General features: G+C 42.3%; 1 protein-coding gene across 4 annotated transcripts in view; it reads right to left on the minus strand.

Annotated features, from left to right (window-relative positions):
* Positions 1–20,566, minus strand: part of KANSL1 (KAT8 regulatory NSL complex subunit 1) — a 181,638-nt gene that overhangs the window by 41,505 nt on the left and 119,567 nt on the right. For all 4 annotated transcript variants that reach the window (XM_048516897.1, XM_048516896.1, XM_048516899.1 and 1 more), the window contains 2 exons: positions 16,941–17,082; positions 221–325 (listed from right to left, as the gene is read on the minus strand). In XM_048516897.1, coding sequence (XP_048372854.1) covers positions 221–325; positions 16,941–17,082 — 247 coding nt within the window. The remainder of the gene's footprint in view (positions 1–220; positions 326–16,940; positions 17,083–20,566) is intronic.

The raw sequence follows: 20,566 nt of genomic DNA on the forward strand, positions 1-20,566 counted from the left end.
CATGAAGGCAGTGAGCAGAAATTGAATTCATTTCCTGAAATACCAGAATGTGTCTGCTTTCTTGCAGGACAGTTTTACTCTGCATTCCTGTATTAAGTAAACACAGAAAGAAGGCTCTCCTAAAGGTAAGGAAACAGATGGAAGACAGCACAATATAATATCAGCACAGAAGGAAAAGGGGAAGGAATAATAAACAGGTTCTTCCACCTCTGGTGCTTACCAGTCTATCACTCCCAGGCTCCAGCTTGATGTCAGCACTGAGACCGTGGGATGAGTCGCCTGAGGTGGGTTCGGAGGGAGGTGCCTCGCCAAGGAGTATCAGGCCCTGAAAGGTACATGGAAGGGGGAGTTAGCAACATTTTCTATGACAGTCTTCTCATCACAGCTTTGAGAACTAAATCTGCATACTCATTTGTGCTGCTCTGCCCCAACCTTCATCTGTGAAGCCCGCCCAACTCACTGATTCTCTACTTCCTTCCATTAATTAAGTCTCCCCTTACTCACTGTCCTTTGATTGCTAGCACTCTCTCTGTCTCCAAAACAGGGGAACTTGCAAAGATAACCCTTGTAGCACAACTCAGAAAACTTGTGAATGAACAGAGTAAGTCTAGAAACAGAGGGGAGGAAAGGAGCAAAGAACCAAAATCATCTTCTGTAGATCAGTTTGAAAGCATCAGAGCTGGAAAGTTCCTCTTCTAAAAATAGAGACTGCAAACAGAGCAGAGTTTGCCGAGATGAACTCTATGACAAAACTTCTTTTACAACTGGATCATCAACAATACTTTTGTGATTTGAACTTGTACAATCTGAAGACATTTTTGCTCTAACAAGTTACTGTAACAGGAGCATTTGAGATTTAAAAATGGCCTTTCCTTCTCACAGGAGATTGCTTCTTTTAAAAGTTTATTATTTATTTAGTTGTTGTTATTAAACTTATAAACCGCCCTCCCCTGAAGGGCTCAGGGCGGTGAACAACAAAGCAAAATAATAAACGTCTAAAAATACATACAATAGGATCTCTCATACAAGAAGTTTTCAATCACTAGGAACTATATTTTATATAAAAGTTTTTAAACTGCATGCACACACTTAACCAGTTTAAAAACTTTTTAGTTGGTATTTTTAATCTTCTGTAGCATCTTCCATCCACTGCAATCCCATGCAGGTTTTTTTTTTCATTTATTTATTTATTGGATTTACAAAAATTAAAATACATAATAGTAAGTTAGCCGAGAAAAAGATACAGATAATATTGCGTAATCAGAAGCTGTCCATAAGTTCTCCCTTTCTTCAATAAGGGAATTCTACAATAAAGAAAAAAGAAAGGTACAGAGACCTTTACTATTACATGTTGTTGTTTCAGATCACTGCTGTATTAATGTTAGTAATAAACACAAAAAGGATTTTACAAACAAGTACAGTTAAGCAAGTCATTATTGTATTTCTTCCCCACTGATACATTAGGGTGGAGATTCTTATGTAGCTACTGTCCAGGTTAAAAACTTATCTTGCTACAGAGTGTACTAATACTCCCCTTCCCTGCTTCTAATTACACTCTGTAGTTAACCCCCCCCCCCCCTGGACTTCCCCAACAGCATTACCATATAAAATTAATATATCAACTCCCAAACTACTCATGGTTATCTTTTAAAAAAGAATTAATTCTAATCTACTGTATTATTACTGATTGTCTAACATTTAGAACCAGTTGTTTGTTTAATTATTTCAAGCATTGTATTCTGGTTCTGAAATATCTATTGCTTCACATCTATAAAAAGAGAGAAGAGTTTGTTAGTATTTCAGTTTCATGTATTTGTGTTATATGTTCATTCGTTTATAATAATATATTTGTGTTATTCTATTAGTTTAAAGTTAGTTAATTAGTGTTTCCACATTTTAAAGTTAGTATTCTATTGGTTTAATTGTTTGGTTATGTCTCCCTGACAGGTTTACTTAGAATCAACTCAATGGGTTTTACTCCAAATAAAAATCTTAGGACAGTATTGTTCCTCTCTGTTTTTGACTAGAAGAGACAGAGATCCTTTCTGATAAATTATACTGTGACATTGCTAAGGCTCTTGAGCTACTGAAAGTCGAAATTTATCTACCTAATGCACCCAGTTATCAGACAAATGAAAACAAGAGAATTTTTACACCTCAGAAGTTTACTAAATGGTAGCTAGCGTTCTAGCAGACAATACCACAAACTTCCTGTGCAACAATGTGAGAGTTTCTACAGCCCTGCATATATGGTCAAAATTCAATAAATTCTACAATCCTGTAAGACAAGTCCACCAATACTTCCCTTCACATGTACGGCAAAACTGAGTCAGCTGATCCTTGCCAGTGAGGATAAACTATGCAAGAGCTTCACCGGGATGGTTAAAATCTGCACAAGCAACAACTCTTAATGTAAAAATACTAAGGTGTGTGTGTGTGGAGTGGGGGTGGGGGGGTAGGGGCAGAGCAGAGTTGGTAGATTGGTCCTCCTCTTTTTAAAGCAGAAAACACCTTGGATATTTACCACGAGGATTCCTTCTACTCTATGGAAAGGAAGGCATCTTGATGCTGTTCAGAGAGGCAGGACTAATTTATCATTTCCTGTCTCCTAAGTGGAAATCTCCTGAGCTCAGTTTAAGTACTTTCCGAGCTAAGAATAAGAAGGAAAGGAAGGAATATAATAAACACAATGTTAACTAGAACAGGTGGAAAACACTAATAATAATTTGAGTTAGGACAACAGATAACAATATGAGGGTTTTTTTGGAGGAAACAAATAGAGTCTTTCTCCCTTTGATGAGCAGGTATATAAACATTCACAGTTAAGCGCTTTTTTTGAACTGATTCTTGACTTGCAGACTGTTGGATATCTTATCTATGCCTCTTTTGTCTCTCTGACTCTCTCTCTCTTTTAGGTGGGGAAGATGCCCTCCTTACCTCAGAGCAGAAGTAACATTCATGGTAAACATCCAAGGTTACATTCTTGCTCTGAGGAGGAAGATATCTTGATCCTGGGACTTCCAATAGCAGCATCTCTCAATCCAGGTGGAAACTAGTTATCGTCCACCATATGCTACAATACTCTGTGTCCAAAGGCTGTATCTACCAATGAGAAAGCATTAACTCTGTAGTGTCTGAAATCTATGGATGACTGGTAGATTGGTCTGTATCACCTCTTTACAAAAAGAGAGGATGTGAGGGTGTCCACTCAAAGGAACACCTGTTATCAGAGAAACTATAGTTGCCATGGCCGCTACCTGACAATGCAGTGTAGGCACTTTAAGTGTCTTGAAGGAAGGCTAACAGTTGGCCTAATACAGGGTTCAACAGGTTCACATATTTGTGCTGGCACTATCTCACAAAAACCTTCAATGAGGAATTGTATATACGCCTGGTGGATATCTTCCTGCAGCTTCCGGTGTGTGACCCAGTTTCAACAGCCCATTCCTTTCAAGAACCATGTGGTCAATTGAAACCATTGCAGATCTTGATGCCATATCAGATCTTGATGTAGCATGACCTGGCTCAAAGGAATACATAGGACTTTTGTATGGATAATTACACCAGGGATGGGAACCATGGTCATGACAAATGACGTATCTTCCTCAATGCCTTTGGGATCACTGGAAGTGGAGGAAAAACATACAGGAGCCCTTGGGGCCATGGAAAGGTTACAATGTCCACTTGTTCCACCTGAAGCCGAAGCGAACAAGTCTACCCTCAAGGTACTGAATTTGTCCACAATTAGTTGGAAGTGACCATTCATTCTTATCATAAGAACATAAGAACATAAGAACAAGCCAGCTGGATCAGACCAGAGTCCATCTAGTCCAGCTCTCTGCTACTCGCAGTGGCCCACCAGGTGCCTTTGGGAGTTCACATGTAGGATGTGAAAGCAATGGCCTTCTGCGGCTGTTGCTCCCGAGCACCTGGACTGTTAAGGCATTTGCAATCTCAGATCAAAGAGGATCAAGATTGGTAGCCATAAATCGACTTCTCCTCCATAAATCTGTCCAAGCCCCTTTTAAAGCTATCCAGGTTAGTGGCCATCACCACCTCCTGTGGCAGCATATTCCAAACACCAATCACACGTTACGTGAAGAAGTGTTTCTTATTAGTTCTAATTCTTCCCCAGCATTTTCAATGTATGCCCCCTAGTATTGTGAGAAAGAGAGAAAAATTTCTCTCTGTCAACATTTTCTACCCCATGCATAATTTTATAGACTTCAATCATATCCCCCCTCAGACGTCTCCTCTCCAAACTAAAGAGTCCCAAATGCTGCAGCCTCTCCTCATAAGGAAGGTGCTCCAGTCCCTCAATCATCCTCGTTGCCCTTCTCTGCACTTTTTCTATCTCTTCAATATCCTTTTTGAGATGTGGCGACCAGAACTGAACACAGTACTCCAAGTGCGGTCGCACCACGGCTTTATATAAGGGCATGACAACCTTTGCAATTTTATTATCAATTCCTTTCCTAATTATCCCCAGCATAGAGTTTGCCTTTTTCACAGCTGCCATACATTGAGTTGACATTCCCATGGAACTATCAACTAAGACGCCCAAATCCCTTTCCTGGTCTGTGACTGATAGCACTGACCCCTGTAGCGTGTATGTGAAGTTTGGATTTTTTGCCCCTATGTGCATCACTTTTGCATTTTGCTACATTGAACTGCATTTGCCATTTCTTAGCTCCACTCACCTAATTTATCAAGGTCCGCTTGGAGCTCCTCTAATCCTTTTGTGGTTCTCACCACCCTACATAATTTGGTATCATCTGCAAACTTGGCCACCACGCTACCCACCCCGACTTCCAGGTCATTTATGAATAGGTTAAAGAGCACTGGTCCCAATACGGATCCTTGGGGGACACCACTCCCTACATCTCTCCATTGTGAGAATTTCCCATTTACACCCACTCTTTGCTTCCTGTTTCTCAACCAGTTTTTAATCCATAGGAGGACTTCCCCTCTTATTCCTTCATTGCTGAGTTTTCTCAATAGTCTCTGGTGGGGAACTTTGTCAAAAGCCTTTTGGAAATCCAAGTAGACAATGTCCACTGGTTCCCCCTTATCCACATGCCTGTTTACATCCTCAAAGAACTCTAGTAAGTTTATGAGACCAGATTTGATGCTGCAAAAGCCATGCTGACTCTATCTCAGTAGGTTTTTCTTTTGTAGATGTTTTATAATTTTATCTTTAATGACAGATTCTACTAATTTACCAGGGACAGATGTCAAACTGACTGGCCTGTAATTTCCCGGGTCCCCCCTAGTTCCTTTCTTAAAGATTGGTGTGACATTGGCCATCTTCCAGTCTTCAGGGATGGAGCCTGATTTCAAGGATAAGTTGCATATTAAAGTGAGAAGATCAGCAATTTCATGCTTGAGCTCTTTAAGAACTCTTGGGTGAATGCAATCTGGGCCAGGGGATTTGGTAGCATTTAGTTTATCAATGGCTGCCAGAATTTCTTCCTTGTCTACCACTATCTTCGTTAGTTCCTCGTAAGAAGCTCCTAAGAAGCTTGGTTCAGGTGCAGGAATTTTCCTCACCTCCTCTTGGGTGAAGACAGATGCAAAGAATTCATTCAGCTTTTCTGCAATCACCCTGTCATCTTTTAGCACACCCTTTGTTCCTTTGTCATCTAACGGGCCTACCGCTTCCCTCGCTGGCTTCCTGCTTTTGATGTACTTGAAGAACTGTTTGTTGCTAGTCTTGATGTTCGCAGCCATGCGTTCCTCATAATCCTTTTTTGCCTCCCTTACAGCTAACTTGCTTCTCTTTTGCCACCATTTGTGTTCTGTCTGGTATTCTTCATCAGTTAAGTTGGACTTCCATTTTCTAAAAGACATCTTTTTTTTCCTAATAATTTCCTCAACGTCCCTTGTTAACCATGGTGGCTTTCTTTTGGACTGGGTGCTGCCTTTCCTAACCTGTGGAACACATTCCAGCTGAGCTTTTAAGACTGTGTTTTTAAATAACCTCCAAGCATCTTGGACATTTTTGACTCTCTTGATTTTCCCTTTCAGCTTCCTGCGCACTATCCCCCTCATCTTTGAGAAATTTCCCTTTCTGAAGGCAAATGTAACTACATTAGTAGTTGTCACTTGTTCGCATGCAGAGATACTGAATCTGACAGCATTGTGGTCGCTGTTCCCTATCGACTCAACAACACTGACTTCCCGCACCAGGTCCTGGGTCCCACATAGAATTAGATCTAGGATCACATCTCCCCTGGTTGGTTCTACAACCATCTGCTCTAAGCCACAGTCATTTAGCATATCCAGGAATGTTCTCTCCTTACTATGACCTGAACATGCATTTTTCCAGTTTATATGGGGATAGTTAAAATCGCCCATTACCACAACATTTTTGCTTTTGTTGGCCTCTCTAATTTCTTTTTCCTATATGCCATTAAAGGTATTCGAAATCGAAATCGAATTTCTTTTTCCATCTCAGAATCCTCTTGTGCGCTTTGGTCAGGGGGACGATAATATATTCCTAATGTTAAACTATGCTTCACCCCTGGTATTGATATCCACAGTGCTTCTGTAGAGGAATCAGCTCCCCCTGCACTGTCTATTTTATGTGACACTATAAACTCTAACTTTGATGTAGAGGGCCACCCACCCCAATCGCCCTGTCCCTATCAGCTTCCTGTAGAGCCTGTAACCTGGGATAACAGCATCCCACTTGTTCTCCTCATTCCACCATGTCTCTGTGATGCCCACTATATCAATGTCCTCCTTCAAAACTCTGTACTCCAGCTCCCCCATTTTTTAGGTGGCGAATGTCTTCTACTATTAGCATAGAGACACTGCTGTATACTCTGTCTCTGTCCCTAACCTGGGATTTATGTGTTTTGCCCTCCTAGCCTTTTAACGTAGACACTATCACTTATCATATTGCTGTGCTCCTCGCGCTTGGCGTATGTGGTTGATTTCAAAAAACCTCCTTCTCTGTCTGCATCCCCATGGACTCTGTATTCCGAACCGAAGTCACCTCAGCTCCTGTCGGCTTTCCCCCAGGGATCAGTTTAAAAGCTGTTCTGCCACCTTTTTAATGTTGAGCGCCAGCAGCCTGGTTCCTCTTTGGTTAAGATGAAGCCCGTCCCTTTTGTACAGGCCTGCCTTATCCCAAAAGGTTCCCCAGTTCCTGACAAATCTGAAACCCTCTGCCTTGCACCACCTTCTCATCCACGCATTGAGACCCTGTATCTCCGCTTGCCTAGCTCGCCCTGTGCGTGGAACAGGTAGCATTTCTGAGAATGCCACCTTGGGGGTCCTGGATTTTAACCTGTTTCCTAGCAGCCTAAATTTAGCTTCCAGAACCTCCCGGCTACATTTCCCAATGTCATTGGTACCAATGTGGACCACAACTGCTGACTCCACCCCAGCACTGTCTAACAGCCTATCTAGACGAAGCGTGACATCCGCAACCTTCGCACCAGGCAGGCAAGTCACCATGTGGTCATCACGCCTGTCACAAACCCAACTCTCTATATTCCTGATGATCGAATCACCCACTACAAGGAACCCCCCACCTCCCCGAGGGGTATCCTCAGTGCGAGAGGATATCTGACCACTAGCTAAGGAAGGGGTCCCATCTAAGGGAACATCTTCCCCCACCTCAGACTGGCAAAGGTTATCCAAGGTTTGCCGGCTCAACCAGTCAGCTTCTGTAAGTTCCTTGAACATGCTCAGTCAAAATCAACCATAGATATATTTTTTGTCCACAGAAAAATGTTTCTCACTTCCTGATGGAGAGCGAAGGACCTAGAAATCCACCTTGGTTTGTTCATGTGCACCTTGGTGGAGATATTGTCCATTCTGTTGAGGACATGCTGTAACTGGATTGTGGACTGGAATTTTATGAGGGATGTCTTGATAACCCTGAGCTCCAGGACATTGATGTTCAACTTCTCTTCCTGGTTCCATCAGCCTTGGGCTAGACATTCTTGGAGGAAGACTGCCCAGCTGATCAGGCTGGCATTTATAAAGATCTGTGTTGGAGTTATCTGAATATAAACGGAACTGCCCCTATCATCATTCCCTGTAGTCAGATCAGAGACATATTAGACTTGGCCTTGGCAGTGACATTGGCCAAGCTTGCTATCTTGCTGGCCTTTTTCTCTAGAAGAAACAACATGTTCTTTTGAGTGTTGATAATGACTTCTAGATGCTGTAGTTTTTCAGTTGAAATGAAATTTCTTTTTTTCTGTGTTCAGGAGATAGCTGTGAGTCTCCAGTATCTGCATGATCCTGTTTGGGTCCTTGTCAGCCTGTTCCCAGTTAGGGAAACAAATCCAAATATAGATGAGTCTGGACTCCTTGTCTCAGGGCAAGAGCCAGTAATGTCACCACCACCTTGGGGAACACTCAATGAGTTGAGGCCAGTCCAAAAGCTAGTGCTCAGAACTGGAAATGTTGGTCTTATTAACAGAATCTGAGAAACGGACAATGATCAGCATGGATTGGACTGTGCAGGTATGCTTCTATGAGGTCTATCAAGATAGTGAAGGCCCCGGGGGAGGAGGGCATCAGTGACTGAGCTCAGAGTTTCCATGCAGAAACGTCTTTGTGCCACAAAACTACTGATGAAGTTGAGGTAAAGAAGGGCGCATCAGTCTCCATTTTTCTTTGGAACTGTGAAAAATTTGAAGTAGACTCCTGAGCCACACTCCCAGAGAGGTACTTGACTCTGTTATCTCTAGGAGGTGTGCTATGGTAATTATGATCTTTGAGTGTTTCTCTTCCCTGAGGGATCTGGGAGAAGTTAGAAAATGGTCTGGGGAAAGAGTAGAAAATATAATGTATCCAAATTGGAGGATTTCTTGAACTCAGTGGTCGGGCTGTGACTACAATCACTGGGCTTGGAAGTGTTGAAGTTTCCCCCTACCAGGAAGGTCCTGGCATCACTGTTTTCCTTGCTTGCTTGGTCTGTCATTCTTGGCAGATCAATAGGGTTGAAACTAAGATTGCCTGTTGAAGCACGAGCCTCTCTGAAAGGACCCTCTACTACTTGACCACAATCTCCTGTGGTCAGGTCTGGCTAACATGTGCTAGGAGTGAACGGAGTTGATCTCATCATCCTTCTGTAGATTTCTGGGCATAGCCTTTCTCTTGTCTCTGGTCTTCCTTAGGATCTCATCCAGCTTGCCTCCAAAAAGTCTGCCATCTTTAAATGGGTACTGAGTTTAGATCAGGCTATTGAGTTTAGATCAGTTTGCCATTACCTCAACCCCACAACACACCTTTTAGGAGTTCCTGAGGTGGCTGAGCTCTGAAATTCATGGTCAAGTACTAAGAAGGTGGCTGCTTTCAAGATGTGACTTGCTCCCTTTGATGTCCTTCTATTGTCGCTAGGAATTAACTGACTAAGGCCGTTTCCGCACGGGCGGAAAATGACGGCCTGGAGACGGTAAAAACGCCGTCTCCAGGCTGCCATTCGCACGGGCGGCGCAGCTGCAGCGCAGCCGCGCCGCCCCCGCGCCGCCCAGCTGGCCCGCAGCCGGCGTATTCCGAGAACGCTAAGAAGCGTTCTTTTCCGAATACGCCGCCGTGAAGCTGCTGCCGAGCGAACGGCAGCGGCTTCATGGCGCCTCCCCGACCTGGCACTCACCTTGTCCCTGGGCCTCCGGCGCGTTGCTGAGGCCTGGGGACACGCCCCCCTGCCCTGCGCCGCTCGAGCAGGTGCACAGGGCCAGGGAATGTCTCAGGCCTCGCGGTATTATCACCGAGGCCCAGGGACAAGTTAGTCGCGGCGCATGCCGGGCGCCGCAGCACCGCTGCCTCTTCGGACCGTCCCATGCGAGGGCGGACCAGCGTCTTCGGGTCGGCGCGAGAAGCGCCGACCCAGCCGTTTCCGCTGCCATGCGGAAACGGCCTAAGTTTTCGGGCTCAGACAATTGAGGTCTTAGAGGGCTGGTGTGGCTACTGTTCTTATTGCCAATGCTGAAATCTTGTGGGGGGTTTTGTGGGAATAATCGGCTTTTCTATCTAGGGAATCTTTCATGAATCTCATTTCATCCTCCGATAGCAGATCTGTAGTGTGCAGTGCTGTAAGGGAGGCATCTACTAATGGGTCATGCAGCATTTCCAAAGTATGCAGTGCAAAGGAGTAGAGTTTCTTGGTAGCATTAGGCAACCTGTTAGCCAACGCTTTAGCTCATTCTGCCTTAACTAGACTTTTGAAGTACTCAGGTAAGTTGATAGACCTATCTGAGAATGGCAACCTTTGAAAAACTCTTTGGTCCCCTTGGGCCTGGATTTGCCTTCTTTTACTTCCTCTCCCTGATCTGGCTCCTCAGACAGGTTGTTAGAGAGCAGACATCTTAAGGACAGAGGCAAGCCTACCATTAATTTATATGAGGGCACATCTAAAACTATTAAATACTACATCAAGCTTGAAAGTACCTCGGATACACAAATGGGTGTTTCTGTTCTACTGGGAAGGGAATCAAGGGGTCCACCTGCTGACTTCCATATTACAGGAATATTTTTTTACCTTCTATTGAGTTGATAAAAAATGGGATACCAATAACCTTCACAAATGACTTCCAGAGAAGGATGCATCGTGTGATAGCGAATCGGTCAGAATTTCAAAATTCTCAATATGGTCTGCACAGTCTAAAACACACTAAATTCCTCTCTCATTAGGAGACAGGAAATGACAAATTAGTCCTGCCTCCTTGAACAGCCAGTGAGAATCACCAAGATTATGATGCCCTCCTCTTCACAGCGAGAAGAATATGAAATGCCCAAGTTTCTCTAACCATCCAATGTTTTCACCACACAAACTGTGGGACAAGGGAAAAAAACGGCAGGTTCTCTTTCTAGCAAAATTACAGTCAAGAGATACTGTAGATAATAAATTCCTCACAATGATAACAAATTCTACACAATTCCATTATTCACTCTCCCCCTTAACTCAATAGAAGAGTTATATTTTAGAAAAAAAGAGGTCAATCAATTTAAACGGGTGATCTTTCAGTAGATATTGCAAGAGAATATCTGGGGCCATATTTTCAAATGCAAAAGAGATCTTAATAGATCAAAACTCTCATTTGGCAAATGTTTCCATCTGTTCTCTTCCTGTTCTGAGCTCAGTTCACAACTGATTTGCAACCAGCTAGCTAACACACTCACACAGTGAACATTTCACCAAAGCTAAATTTCCTGTGTTTGTTCCCAGTTGGATTCCAGTTCTTCTGTCTGTTTGATAAAGCCAGGAAAACTGGAATAGAATTGTTACCAGTCACAATCTATCAGTTTCAGAGACCTTTATTAGGAATCAGAATAAAATACAGATAAAACTATGTAACAGTATGATCCGAGTACAAAATGACAAAGTAACAACCACTTATAATTTCCGAGAGTACAAACATCACGGAAGTACAAGAAGAGACTCAGAGGATTATTTCGCGATACTGAGCAGAAATGTAGCCACCGTTTCCAATAGCTTGGGATCCTCATTGTTCAGGAGGTAGTTCAAATCAGAATTAGGGGAGCACGGATAAACCGGTATTGGGGCCTCAAAAAACAAACTAGGTCTGAGATCTGTAAATTTTGGGCAGACTAATAGAATGTGCTCCAATGACTCCTCAGGGGTTGAACAACATACACACACACACACACTTCTGCTGTAAGGATGTTGTAAACCTCTTCGAGGAAAAGGTAAGAGGGACTCTGTCAGTTCTCGCTCTGGTGAATAGCCACCTCAACTTTGAGTTGAGCAAAATGTTTAAGTATGCAGCTGTCTTGCATTTCCTGGGCATAATATCAAAATGAAGAGGGGAAAACAAGCTCCTTGCTTTGCTAACTAGAAATTGATGTTCCTGGTCAAATAACCGCTCCTTAATACAGTAGCGTATCTCACTAGAAGGAAGCATAAAGAGCTAGTCCCAAGTGAAGCCCAGAGAGGAGATCTTAAGCTTGATGTGGTCCCACCAGGCAGACAACTGAAGTTCGGGAAGGGCGCAATGGATGACGCTATTGGAATCATTGAGGAAACATAACCGGATCCAGAATTTAAGGGTAATCCACCATTCCCTTGTTTCCAGGAGGTGTTGTCCTGCCTCAAGGTAGAGGGCAGCATACGGTACACAATGAGGAACCCTGAAAATCTTGTTTTGGATTGTATTTGGATTGTATTCACTTCAGGGAGTATGCTAGGCTTCAATCCAGAGGGGAACCCCATAGAGAAGCTGTTGGGAGATCTTGGCTTTAGGGCAGCTGGAATAAACCTGCCGCCCTTAGAGAAATTTTTTTCAATGGCGGCAGAGGTAATTTGACAGCCCTTAACAACAGTTTCCCTATGCTTGTTCCATCTAGCATTATGGTGGAAATGAATGCCCAGGTATTTATAGAACTTGACCTGTTCAATGGTGTCGCTATCTAAGTACCAATTGGAGATCTTAAAGACCAAGATCTTGGATTTGAGAAAGTTATTTGACAACAGATTGTTAACACAATATTCACTGCATTTGGAAAGGAGGCAGGATAGGCCATCCTTAGTGCAAGATAGTAGGAGCGCATCATCGGCATAAAGCAGTATTGGTAGCGGCACATTCCCTAAAGTAGGGCACTGTGAGTCAATTGTTCTCAAGGTAGGAGCAAGGTCGTTAGGAAACAGATTGAACAAAAAAGGGGCCAGAACACATCCTAAGTCACAATCTATCCTGAGTTTTCTTTTTTTGGAGTGGCTCTCCCACATTCCACCCCAATTGTGCAAAAATGCTTACTTTCTATCACAGAAACAGTCACGGATCACATTTTAAGCCTCCAGTGAACAGGACAAGTGGATTTTTCAAACTAATGGTTCTATGACAAAGAGATGACTGGGGTCTCCACAGCCCATCTCCTTGATCATGTGTTTTATAGGGCTGGGTTTTGTTTTTTTGAATGCTACAGAAACCAAAAGGATGTAGGATACTTCTGTATTGAGTAGTTTATGTAGGACAGGCATTTGTCTAGGCAGACTAAAATACAGAAAAGCATTCTATTTTAGCCAATACAACACTGAACAAAATGAACCAGGCTGTATCCTACCAGTTTTTCTGCTAGTGCAAAAGGCTGTTTTGAATGTGAAGGACACAGCTACATTTATACTGGGGCTGCCCTATTCAGTAAAATGTGGTAAAAGTTTAAAAAGGTAACCTATGCTATTTTGTATCTCCTCCCAAATCACTATAACTGTACAAAAGGAGGAGGGTTGGTTATCTGAGAACACCGAGACACGTTTCACTTTCAATCTGAAAGACACAGAACTCAAGACTTGGTTTCTTTTTCCAACCAGGGCTCCTTCAAACTAAAAAAAAAAATTATTTCCCATCTTTTCAGATGGCATTGTTTGCTCCAGTCACAAATATTATGGTAGTCGACTACTTATTTTCCCCACCCTGACATTAAATCAATAGCAGCAAGCTAGAAAATTGTGGTTTTTTCCTGGGTTTTTTTGGGCAGAAGGTCTATATGTGTTATAAGATGTATAAGGCCATTCTTCATGTTTAATCAACCATAGCAGATCCCTTCTGTTATTCTTGCTTCTCCATTTTCAGCATTGTAGTCATAAACCTGTACCGATGTGCCTGTGTAGTCTATGTTCAATATTTGCTTGTTCATTTGCATTTAAAGCATTCCAAAAATTTCAGGCACTTCCTTTGCTTGCCTACGCTTTCAAAGAAACCACCGCTCAAAGGTGAAGGTGGGACACTCACAATAAGTCTTTGGGAAAGCATTGGTAAGGTTCTGTCAGTTCCTTGTAATATCTAACAATATAATGCAAAACATTCCAACTTGTTCTCTCAAACACAGAACTTTCTATTCTATGGGATGATGAGTCTCAAGAGGAAGCACGTTCTGTTTTCAGAGACTTGGAAAGAACGGCATCTCCTTCCAACATTGCTAAAACAGCTTTTTGACTGTAGCCAGGCTCTGCCTGCTGCTTCTCCATCCAGTTTCCAACAAGCACACTTTCACTGATGCACCTCTGCCACTCTCTTGCATCAAAGGAAGAGGTAGACCTCACACTCTGCAGGGAGGTCCCAGGATCAGTCCACGATTTCTCTTGTTAAAGGACCTCAGTAAGGGGAATATTGCACTAGACTGGAAACTAGATAATAGTGCTAGATGGACTGATGGGACCAGAACTGATCGCCTTTATTGCTAGTGAAAAAAAGTGTCCCTTCTGATCACTTTTGGCAGGAAGGCTGTAAGTAAAGATAAGCCTTCCAGAAACTAAAGTCTATCCCAGTGGTGGCGAACCTATAGTGCTCAACATGTTCATGGACTACAATTCGCATCAGCCCCTGCCAGCATGGCCAATTGGCTGATGGGAATTGTAGTCCATGGACATCTGGAGTGCCATAGGTTCGCCACCACAGGTCTACCCTATTCTTATAGAAAGACAGGGAAGATGGGGAAGTGAGGTAGGAAGGAGACAAATAACGTTAGAATAGGAAAAACAGATAGAACTGCTGGAGGAGTCAAAGATCTGTGCACTCCCTGTAGAGGCAGGAAAAATACTGGCAAAATGGAGTCCAGAGCATCTACAGGAAGTGATGAATTCTTTTTCCTGCCTCCCTGAGCAAAGGCGAGAAACACCCAGCAAGTTATCCTCTGCCTCCAGGAGAAGCCATGTGGGACTGGGGCTGAAGGAGGGGAACTGGATGATATTTACCAAAAAGTTGGCTAGATCTAAACTCATGGTCTGTCCGAAATAAGGCAACTTGAGATATGCACATATACCAGCATCTACTCTAAGAAACAGGATCCAGCACTACCAGACTCCTTTGGAAAAACTGAGATGTACCAGCATTTCAGCTCTCTTAGCTCACATATCCTCACAGCAATCCTGTGGGGTAGGTTATGCCCACAACCAATCACTGTATTAGATGTGAACAGAGATGTGGGGTAAAATGTTTCCTGATGCTTTTTCCACTGAAAAACTTCCACCCCACATATGCAAGTATAGTTTATCTACAGAGTGCTATGCTTTCAATCATATTATACAGGCTAAATGTGGGTTATATATATGAAGCATGGACAAACTCCAGGGCATGCATCTACACCAATCTCATGTCTGTAACAGCCTCTTTCACCCCCTATCCAGCAAGTTGTCAAATTCTTTGGAAACACTTCTCAAAACCTTCCCTTGTTATCTCAAGATTTACCAATTCAGCATTAATACCAAGTCATTCTTCCCTCTTCTGCCTCCACAAATGGCTCTCCTAGACCTGCTCTTCTCCCTTTTCACAGTTGCTTTGTTCATTATTTCACTAGCGGCCAAGGACAGCATCCTTCTCACCACAGATTCCCATTTACTTGAATTATTGTTGATGAACGCGACTGGAACTGAGTCTTGCCTAATCAATTTTCCTCCACAAATTCAACAAGAAAAAAGAGAAGACAGAAAACAGCAAGGGACAAATAAACATAGTCATGTAGAAGGGAGAGAGGGCTTCATATAGCATCTTAGTTTCCTGATGGTAAAGAAAACATTATAAACTTTATTTTCATTGCAAGTCTTAATGTTCCTTATAGCTCTTGCAGCTCAATTACCTGCATGTCTACTCAAAAGCAAAACTTACTAGACCTCACAGAACAGTTTCAAAGCAGGTCTGCAAAGGCACAGAGAAATAAATTGGATGGCACAATATTAACTAGTGTGTGAGAAGAAATATGTGAAACAGGAGCGGGAGCTCGGCCTACAAGAAATTACAGAGACCTAAGACAAAGTGCCTTGGAGGACACAAAGTGCTCCATTTGGGAATCAATAGTGTAAGTAGGTCTATGCATGTTAAAGGCAAAAAACAGCCCCCTAAATCCTTAAGATTTAAAAGGCTCAAAATCAAAACTGCTGTTTTGCATCTATCTGTCAATGCCTCCTTGGATGAAGAAAACATGGAGAAAGCTGGCCTCACCCTTAGGATGCCATAGGAAGACCTGCTGGACAAGGTAGAGACTCCGTCAAGTGCACAGGAGGAGTCTCAGACCAAAGTCAGCACCTGATGACTGAAAATGTGATTAAAATGAGGACTGAAAGTTGGCACAACAAAGCATTGCATGGCAAATTTCTGGAGAAGATCAAGGACAAGGTGGACAACAAACAGACCTGGCAGTGGTTTTAATAACTGGAACTCTGAAAATGGAAACTGAATCCCTAATTTTAGCCACTCAAAAGCAGGCCAATAAGACAAATAAAATCAAGAATACAAAAATCCTCAGATGGTGCAAAGTGACGACTGTGCAAGGAAGCCAACAAACCTGTAGATCATGTACTCAAGCTGCTGCAAAAACCCAGACTGAGTACAAACAGAGGAACAACTCAGTGGCCAAGATGATCCTCTGGAATATATGCAAGAATTACAACATTAAGACCACTAAAACTGGTGGGAACCCTGTCCAGAGAAAGTCATGGAAACTGAGAAGGTCACGATCGAAACAGACAACGTGTTGGCACATAATACACCAGACATCATAGTGATTGAGGACAAGAAAGTGACCATGGTCGACAGCAGTACCTGGTGACAGTAGGGTTGTTGAAAAAGAAACTGAGAAGTTCACTAAATACCATGATTTAAAAATTGAGCTTCAGCGACTATGACATAATCCAGCTGAGATCCCAGCAGATCCCAGCAGTAATCAGCACCCTGGGCGCCATTCTGAAAACATTTGTCAGATTCAGAAGGCAGCCCTGCTGGAATCTGCACGAATATTACACTAATACATTACAACTTCCTAGGCCTATGGGAGAGGCTCAAATTGTAATGATAGGCCACAACCAGCTAAAGAACTGTGATATCAAACAAGCATAATAATAATCACCCTGACCTGACCATGATTTACATGTCTGCCTGCTCCTTGTGATATAGGAGAAGGTAGTTGGTGAAGGCATCTGGAGCAGCAATGGTTGGAAGACAGTCAACTCTCTATTTCCTTACCTTGTTCGCTCGAATCTGCTTGTAAATATCTGTTTGCTGCCGGATTCGGTACTCCAGATCTGAGACATGCGCCTGAAGCCAGTTCCAGCGACTCACAATGGCTGCTCTGTCTGCTGCCCATCGCCATTCTGACCGCCGCCTCCTGGAAAACGAGAAAGGATTCTGTAAAAATGACAGGAACACATAGCTCCCATCTCAGAGCCACTCACATTTCTACACAGACTTCTTGTGTCTCTGCTGCAAGAGAAATAGTCCCTCCACCATAAAGTCATTCACACCATCAATAACAGAACATTAATTTAAAAACCTGAAAAAAATCAATGTATCACATCATTGAACCCTCTGCTTTTATAACTAAGACAATGAACTCAAGATGCACGTGCTGCACTTATTTAGAAAGCAAGACAAATCCCCTTAGTATTTCAGAGTTTCATTACCCAGTTTATTCCTACAAATATTCCCATATAACTTTAATTTATCATTTTGGCTGACCCTACAACAGAGAGTGTGATCATTGTTTCCTGTTAAGATTTGTATAAAACAATTTGTCTTTTAGACTCTTGTTCAAATGGCAATGACCCCCTTAAACTGCAAAAGACTTGAACAAAAATGCAGAATACACGTTCTTTCCAGACATATACTACAGGAACAATCCTTTCATCCTTTGTCTGCTAAGATAATGTAATCAAGTCTGACCGGCTGCACAGTAATATGTAACTGCCTATGTGATCTCCAACTGGCTAAAATCACAGCCTGCAAGAGTTGCATTTTGAAAAAAACAAACAACAAAGATGGCACCATAAGGAAATTTTGAGAGGAACAGTTACTAGGTTCCAATAAACGATTTAAGGAGTTTTCAGAGAATAGCTTGGAAGGCCTTGTAGCCTCTCCCCCTCTATCTCTCAAAACATTTGATTAAGAACATTTAATACAGTGCTAATTAATGAGTTCATGCTCAAAGGTCTGCCGCAGTCCATAAATCACTGCACTAGGACTATCCACTGTATTCACCAAATACCGAAGACCTTATCTATATCTATAAAAAGCTAACAGTGACTTTGTTGGTCACACCCTAATGCTTTAACAGCTGGACGGATCGCCCCCAAATTTTCATAAGATGTCCCTCCCTGTTCTGGGCAGGTAATCGGACCTTCAAATCGCCAAAAGTCCATACCTGAGCCAGGTAAAACGTCTTTTTCCTGGCACACCAGGCCATGAAGCTGGTGGCTGTGTTTAACTGTCACCCTTAGAATGTTCGCTCAGCATGTCTGTCTGTGGCCTGAGGGCTTGGTATGGGGGCTTAGAAGGTCCGTGCAGATGGGCAGAGATGAGCAGTGAAAACAGTAAATAGGTAATACTGTTAGGTAATACGAGTTAGGTAACACAAGACACCACCATATAACAATGTGAATTGAAAAGGGAAAGAGGGATTCCATTTGATCACCCCAAAAGGCTATGCTGCGGATCATTGGACCTGCATGGACATCTATGTGGGTTGCGGACTGTGATGAGAAGGACAATTGCCACAGCAACGCATGGCCAGGCCCCGCTAGTTCTAAATAGAAAGGTGGATTGAAAGATAAACTGCAAACTAGAGGCAAAAAAGACTTGCCCAGAAGCAAGGTAGTGGCACATTAAACCTGACTGGGCACAGTTTAAGCTAGAACATCAACCCAAGTTAGTTTGCCTCCAGCCAAAACAGCCCTTTGTTTTATAGAAGAAAGTTATGCATACTTCAACCTGTGTTGCAATCAAGATGCCCTTTTCTCCAATGACTCAGCAAGGTACAGAGTCAGTGCTATCAGTAGTACTGGTTTGTTTCCTGTCCAGTCAAATTAATCAAAGCTGGTGGAGGACTGCCTATCAAATTTTTCCGTAAGAGAAAACATACCACCTCAAGATTCACACACAAAAATAAAGAAATCTATTAAAGAAAAGAGGAAATAGAGAGCTGCCTTTCTGGAAAAAAAAAACTTTATACACCAAATTTTGGGGTCTACAGTTATTTGTGTGATACCAAGTATGCCCAATGTTTAATGAAAAGTTTACAAAATGCAAAGGGGATCAAAAGAAAACAAAGAACAAGAGAATTCTACTGAACCCTAGAGCAGCCCCACCACTATTGCGCACCCACCCCCGCAAGATACCAGGTTTGAAATATTATGTTACCATCTGGGGGGAAAAACTTCAGGACTTTGATGACTGTTTTAAATTACCCTCAACAGAACAATGAAAATTTCAAGCCCTAAGTACAACCAGGCAAATGCAGACTTTGGCCAGCAGATTCATCAAGAAGGAGGATCAAAACAATAAGATAGAAGCTTTAATGACCTGAACTGAATGGCAGCATTTATTCTATGTCTCATAAAAACAATGAAGTCATGGCATTTAGCAGCTTCTAGTGTACATTTATTTGTAACCAATTTTTTTCAAAGCATCACTATTATTCCCAAAATTAGTGCCTAATAAATTACTTTTCAATTATTCCATGAACATTCTTTTTCTATTTATAAAAATACTGGACTGTCTTGTAATCTGACAGACATATAGTTTTCCACAACAAATGTTATCCTGAACTCATATCTCCAGAGTCCCTGGGTCATCAATGCTAGCCAAACACTATCCTCCATTCCTTTTAGAGACACCAGAGATTAAACCCAGGGTGGTGTCTATGTAGAATACATACACTACTATTGTTAGAACATCTCCACTATATAAGGGCCCTGCTGTCATTTTAAAAATATCAATTCATGGACTCAGTCCAATTTTCAATATTAAAATTTAGAAAAGGCTTGGGATACAAACATTGCTGAGCAAACAATCAGGGTAAATGTGAGGAGTGAAACAGAAATGAACCAAAAAAAAGAAACAGTCAGGATACAAATTCCGGCAGCCATAGGATTATTGTCTCTAGCTGCTCACCAAATTATCTGGGAATTACAGAACAAAAAAAATGAAAGGAAAAATTCTTATTCATAATATCCAATTACAGATGAGCTTTTCTGCACCATTTCTGTTGTAGCCATGTTTCCTCAGAGTGCGACATCTAAGGCTGGATCTGCCACATGCAGCAGAAAGAGGTGGGGAGGCAGAAGATTCCTGAGATGGAAGAATGGAAATTTCCATTTTTCATAAAGCTCCTTTCCATTCAGAATGCATGAGAACAAGCAGGAAATGGTTAGTGCCAGTTCAGTCAGAAGGCAAACCAGGAAAGGAAGAAAAAAAATCTCCCTCTGACTTCTGGAATTCGTGTTCAACTACAGGGGGAAAAAACTAACTCAAAAACGGTTGCTTCACAAAATCAATGAATTATATGATTTCCACTCCCTAAGAACTGAAAAATGGGAGAATGCAACAAACCAGCAACAAACCGAGGGAAAACACATCTACTGGGAGAAAGTATTTTCCAAAGGCGTTCCTAATTTGATCAGACTTACTTGTGGGGAATTGTGTAAATGAGTTTTTCTGCTTGCCTGCCATTAGGGATGCATATTCAAATAAATCCAGCCTTAGATGTCGCACTCTGTATCCGTGTTTTCTGGATATATCTAAGTCTTTGGATGGTAGCAACTATTTTTCAGGTTACCAATAAATGGGTTTTGCAGCATTGAATCAGAGTTCCTTTT

Source organism: Sphaerodactylus townsendi, linkage group LG15, assembly GCF_021028975.2.
Source record: "Sphaerodactylus townsendi isolate TG3544 linkage group LG15, MPM_Stown_v2.3, whole genome shotgun sequence".
Lineage (NCBI taxonomy): Eukaryota > Metazoa > Chordata > Lepidosauria > Squamata > Sphaerodactylidae > Sphaerodactylus > Sphaerodactylus townsendi.